Source organism: Sturnira hondurensis, unplaced genomic scaffold (assembly GCF_014824575.4).
Source record: "Sturnira hondurensis isolate 20B ecotype Veracruz unplaced genomic scaffold, ASM1482457v3 Scaffold0020601, whole genome shotgun sequence".
Lineage (NCBI taxonomy): Eukaryota > Metazoa > Chordata > Mammalia > Chiroptera > Phyllostomidae > Sturnira > Sturnira hondurensis.
In genome coordinates, this window is record NW_028093232.1 from 4217507 (window position 1) to 4224123 (window position 6617).

General features: G+C 35.1%; 1 protein-coding gene across 1 annotated transcript; it reads right to left on the bottom strand.

Moving 5' to 3' along the window:
- Positions 1 to 508: 508 nt before the first annotated feature.
- Positions 509 to 1453, bottom strand: LOC118975919 (olfactory receptor 6C2-like). The gene has a single exon (XM_037030151.1). The coding sequence runs from the start codon at positions 1451 to 1453 to the stop codon at positions 518 to 520; it is 936 nt and encodes a 311-aa protein (XP_036886046.1). The 3' UTR covers positions 509 to 517.
- Between the last annotated feature and the right edge of the window lie 5164 nt (positions 1454 to 6617).

Sequence of the window (6617 nt, forward strand, 5' to 3'; positions counted from 1 at the left end):
TATTCTTTTGCTGGTAAAGGTAAAGGTTTACTAACCTATTTATTTCTCTTGATATTTCTAATTTGGAGATATACTTCTATTTTACTTTTTTATTTTTATTTTTGGGTATTCTTAATTTGAAGGTGAGGCAGGGATTGAAAGTTCAAAAACTATTAATAGGCTTGTGTATAGAAAGAAGGATCTTAAAAGAGGCTTGTGAGGAAGCCCTGGCTGGTGTAGCTCAGTGGATTGAGCACAGGCTTGCGAACCAGAGGATCACGGTTCAATTCCCAGTCAGGGCACATGCCAGGCCAACTCCCAGCAGGGGATGCATGAAAGGCAACCATACATTGATGTTTCTCTTCCTCTCTCCTTCCCCTCTAAAGATAAATAAATAAATAAAATCTTAAAAAAAAAAAGAGGCTTGTGAGGAAGACACCACTAAATCAGGATGAATGAGAGATTTTTGAGTAAGTTAACCTGACTAGAGAATTTGGTAGGTTCATTTTGTATATGTTTATTTTGGCTTCACATTCTCTTATTTTTTGGCAAATACCACAATTCTTTTGATGGAGTTACTGAAGGCTTGTTTTACTTGCTTGTTTCTCAAGGTGTAAATGAAAGGATTCAGCACTGGAGCAATGGAAGTAGTGAGCACTGTCACACCCTTGTTAATGGCCACCGATTCCTTTGCTGAAGGTTTGATGTAGATGAAGATGCAGCTGCCGTAAGTGATCGAAACCACAATCATGTGGGAAGAGCAGGTGGAAAAGGCCTTTTTCCTTTGCTGAACAGAAGGGAATCTAAAAATTGTTCTGATGATATAAATGTAGGACAGTACCACACACATAAGTGTCATAATGAGGGTCAGCACAGCGCAAATTATCACGGTCTGCTCCATGAACCAAGTATTTGAACAAGAAATTTTCAGGAGGGGAGACGCATCACAGATAAAATGATCAATGACATTAGAATCACAAAATTCCAGATTTAGGCCCAGACTCAGTGGGGGGATTATAATGAATAGACCAGCAACCCAACAACAAAAGACAAGTCTTCTGCAGACTGTGATACTCATGATGCTCACATAATGCAGGGGCTTGCAGATGGCCATATAGCGGTCATAAGACATGGCGGCTAGGAGAAAAAATTCAGTCACACCAAAGAGGTCAGTAAAAAATACTTGGCTGACACAAGCATTGTAGGTAATGGCCTTGTCACCTGTTGCTATGTTATACAAGTATCTGGGAATACAGGCAGATGTGAATGAGATCTCCAAGAAGGAGAAATTTTGTAGGAAATAGTACATGGCGGTTTTAAGGTGAGAATCCAGTAAGATAAGGGAGATGATAGTCAGGTTCCCAGTTATGCTCAGCATGTAGGTGAGAAAGAAAAAGGTAAAAATCAGAACCTGCAGCTGAAGGTCATCTGTCAGTCCCAGCAGAATGAATGTGGTCACAGTACTGTTTCTCATTGCTGATATTTGACTTCTGTTAAATCTGCATGTAACATTGAGGTATTTTATTGTTGATTATTTTAAAATTATGAAATCTATCTTATTCAGGTTTTAAAAATTCATTATTTAAAATATACTTACAATTTAAATGCATATTCTGTAAAGGACTACTTTGACTTCTATGGGAGCAAAATGTCCTGACTCAAGAATTCTTTTTAGTGTATTTGTTTGACAATTTGTTTCTTGAAGTTTTAATATAAACTAGACAACTTGGGTTCTCTACACACCCTTTTAGTCACTTAAAGTCTCTGTTCTAGCTCTATAATGAAAGAACTTTGTTTTCTGTTTTTGTTTATTGCATAGCTGTGTATTCCTCTCCTGAATACCTCTAAACTCTGTCATGCATGTGTGCATACTTTTTCAGCTCTGACATTACCTCCTTCTACAGTTTATCTGTCCCTAAGCAATTCATGGTGGTACACAATATAAACTATCTTAATGCATGATATTCTTATGCACAATCTACATTTACACTTTTATGAAGTTCTCTGATAAACTTCAAAGATATTATAGGTGATATGTTTTTCTGGCCCTCTTATCTGTCTGCTGTTTTTTCTTCACCCCTTTTCACTTCTCACCATACCAGTGTTGTCTCTGTATTTTCATCCATTTCTATTTTTTAAAACATCATCTTTCAGATTGAGATTACTAAATCTCTATTTTTATTTTGCAGTAGTCCTTTCTGATTTTCAGATGCAAAGTGACGTATCTATCTGAACATTATAAATGGACTTTGAATCCTTATGTCACAAACAAAACTGCTGATCTTTTCTATCCTTCTTCCTCTCCCTCCACTTACTGTGATCCTTTCAATAAAAATAATACATGTAGACATATTTATTGAGCACAATTGTGTGACAGGTATTTTAGTAAATATTTCTCACAAAACATCTGTTTGCTGTCCTTAACACACTGTAATAACTTCTATTTTTCTATTGGTTTTCAACTTCATCTTTCAACTGTCTGGAAAGTTTCCTGCGAGTCTGATAACTATGTTATCTCTAATCATTGTCACTATGTTCCCATGGGAAACAATGTTTGCTACTCTTTTAACATGTAAGAAATAACACTAACTTGTGGGGATCATAAATGTGTGTCTTTGTCACCATGTGTTGTCAACTGTTCTATATATGTTTCTAAATGAATTTATCTATGTATGTTTTCCAGACACCTATGAAGCTATTTTTCTTTCTTTTTGAAATCATAATTCAAAGCACTTTGATATAACTTTGGGTATAGCATAGAATGGTACACTTAAACCTATATAATTTTATTAACCAATATCACCCCAGTAAATTTAATTTAAAAAGAGCCAGCTCATTTTGTCTTGAATTGGCTAAGGAACTTGAAGCTGGTTATGTAACCAAAATGTTTTTTAATCTTAAAGATGTGGAATTTGGGTTAAAAAATTACTGAATTTTAAAAATAATTTTCTATGTTAGAATCTGTTGTTGAATTTTTCTTTTGTTTTCAAAGAGGGCCAACTTTCCTGGTTTTGTTTACCACCTTCACAGCAGATAAAAAGCAACTGCCTTCTCTTTGCTATATGTTTCAGTAAAATTTTGTTGATACAACTTATTTTCCATTGAGAGTTTCTATCTGTAAGATGTTAAATCCAGAGTGTGTGGACTTTTTTGATTCTGAGTTTGTGTTAATAGCTTTATTACAGATTGTTTTAAGGCATTGGCAATTACGTTAGTAGGGACTCAAATATTTTTACTTTAAAATTAGTGTCTCAAGGTTAGACTTTCCCAACAAGAATGAACTATGAAAAGTTTCTCCTGGAGACCCCAATTTATTTATGTGTGTACGTACTTTATTGTGTCAACTAATGTGTTGCTTTACTGTTGTGGGACAGGGTCAGCTCTGATTATCTAGTAGAGAATGCAGTTAAGGCCTCTGGGCTGCAATACTCAACATAAGGAAGATGAACTAAACTAGGCTCATGGTTTACCTGACAAAACACATTAAGGCAATTGGAGATACATTCAATGACTATATTAGATCAAACTGAGATTGAGGACAAAGATTTCTGCTCTCCATCTACTATCTGCAACCCTCTTTCTGATCTCTTGGCAACACATGCATCATTTCACTAAGTAAACTTACTCAGCCTTGTCACCATGGACTATTATTCCATGCTTTAAAAACATTGGGTTATTTTCTTTCCAAGGTATCACAAAGCATAATAAAACAAGTTTAAAAAAATAATTCACAGTGAAATACGACTAACTGTTTCAAAAGACACGTTTGAAATGAGGACAGAGATCTCTACTGAGGTGATGCAAATAAGTCAATGTGTCATTCTTTTGGGAGTATAAGAAGTATTCTTACAAAATTAGATGAATATATATCTCACTTTTAATGTAAGGTTGATGATATAGGTAATATATTTCTTTTTTTTTTTAAGAAGGTGGTCTAGTTTTATTTTTCTGAATGTATCTGTCCAATTTTCCCCACATCATTTATTTATTTTTATATTTTATTTTTATTTTAATATTTTTTTTAAATATAATTTTTATTTAATTCTTGTTCAAGTACAGGTTTCTGTCTTATATTCCCAACCCTGCCCGCCCCCCACCCATATATTTCTGAATAGATATCCAAATTTAATCTTTTTAAATGCCAAGATATTTTTGTGCATAAAAATTTCCAAGTAGATGACATTCATACATCCAAAGAAACTTCATTCTAAAACAGTAAAAACATGTATGTTTCACCAATATAAAAATTATCATTTATATCTCCAATTTATAAACAATAGGTAAACTATGTTTTCACAAGCATAATAAAACCCAATAAAAATCCACACAAAACTAAATATAATTAAAATGGCAAATTTTATCTCACTTACTATTATGACTGTCAACCATAATTTCTGTTGGTTGTTGAATCACATGAAATCTTAAAACTTCTAAATTGAAACTGATAGTTGGGATGAAAATTTTCATATGAAATTCAGGCCACTTTCGTTTATGAATCCACTGTTATATTCACAGCAATTCTAAGTAAGATACATGTACTTCTTAGAAGTATCCATCTCCAACCAATTACATGGAAATTTTAATGCCCTTCAAAAAATAAAAATATCAAGTATGGCAGGAAAACAGACAACTGTACTTGAACAACAATAAAAAAGAAAAATATCAAGTAATAATAATAATCCAATTTGAGGGTTGTGGAATGTCAGGAATCTTCTCCAGTTGTAGGAAAGTTGTTGCCAGGGCTATAATGGGCTCAGAGCTGTGAGCACATGTACTATATCTAGTTTGGCATTTGCTTTATTTGATGAAAATTCAACTAAATGAATAAACAAAGAGTCCCTGGTGACCCTAGAACAAAGCCACTAATGAATCTTCTGTGTAATAAAATTGGGGTGAAAAAGTAAGCCACCATGGCTTCTTCAGAGACAGTGTCCTTGGAGATTGGAGGATGCAGCCACAGGAAAAGGTGGACAATCAGGGAATCTGGTTATAAAACACAAATTTAGCCACTTTTTACTATTACATAGCATAAACTAAGACTTACCATATGGAAGGATCATAAAGAAATCACATTTATCATTTACTCATTTGTTATATGGATAACACTATATTTGGGAAATTTTACTTTGACAAGAAAAAGGAAAAATATATAAAATTTAACCCATCATGTTTAATTATAACATCAAACTTTCAGGCTTTTCTATTCAGATATATCAAGACATTTATGGGTGCTATTTAAAAAATAACATAATATGTATGATTGGATATATACATCAATATTCTTAAACTTCTAAGCATGTCATCATATTTATGTTTAATATCTTGATGTTTCATCAGGCCTACAATTTAATATACTACATATTCATGTCATTTAAAAATTTTCATGCTCCTATGGTTCCTTTATAACAAAGGAACCAACATATAAAATAGGGCAAAGATAGTCTCTTTAATAAATGGTGTTCGGAAAACCGAATTGACACATGTAAAAAATGCAACTAGGTCTCTCATACAATACACAAAAATAAACTTGTATGTGAGATCTGAAACCTTAACACTCCCAGAATACATGGGGATTGAGTTCTTTAATATGGGTCTTGGCAATGACATTTTGAATTTGACACCAAAGGAAAGGCAACAGAGATGAACAAGTGGGAATAAATCAAACTAAAAAGCTTCTGCACAACAAAGGAAAACATCCACAAGATGAATAGGCAACCCGCCAAATGGGAGAATTATTTTTCAATTATATATCTGATAAGGAGTTAATATTCAAAATATATAAAGAACTCAAAGTGTAATGGGGTAGGTTGGAACAGATATCGTTGGAAAGCAGGGAACCCCAATTCAGGTAAGGGACCCCAGATCAGGCAAGAGCCAGTGCCTCCTAGTTAGAAGGGAGGGAGTTGTAAACGTGCTGGTTAGGAAGTGCCCAGGGTGGTGGATTAAAATAGTAATCAAAGGGCTATGCCTTCCTGAAGGGTGGGGCTGTGGAAGGAGGCAGCTCCCTGGAGCAAACTGAACAAAAGCAACATGGCTGTGCTAAGGTGCCAGCAGTTGAGCCACTCATGATATGGGGGTTGGGGAAGTTCATACAATGCCTGCTGGGCCAATGACCCACCCCAGACAGATGCTTGTGTGCCTGTGTGTGGCTGGGGAATTTCGCCCTTACTAAAAATGATATCTGTATCCCCATGTCCATTATAGCATTATTCATAGCAACCAAGTTGTGTAAAAACTTAAGCAATCATCAACTTATGAATGAATAAAAAATGTGATATATACATGCAATAAAATATTATTCATCTATCAGCTGTCAGCCAAAAACAGGGTAGAAGATGCTGGGGAGATGACAAAAAATGGCAGACACTGACTCACCTTTATAAAAAAACTGGATGTTCAGTCATGCAGGGATTTCTGGGCTGAATTTAAAACTGGAGTGCGCTGGGAAACACGAGGCTTTTTTCCTCTGCTTTTAGCTAGTCTGATCAGCCACAGGAAGTCTAACATCCTGAGATCAGTGGAGACTGTGTGGTCTGGAAACTACCTCAGCACCCCTCTTGCATAGAAGGTGGTGGCAGTGCTGGCTGTGTGGTGGGACTCTGCCCAGCCAGGTGCACACAGACTCATGAGAGATGCTT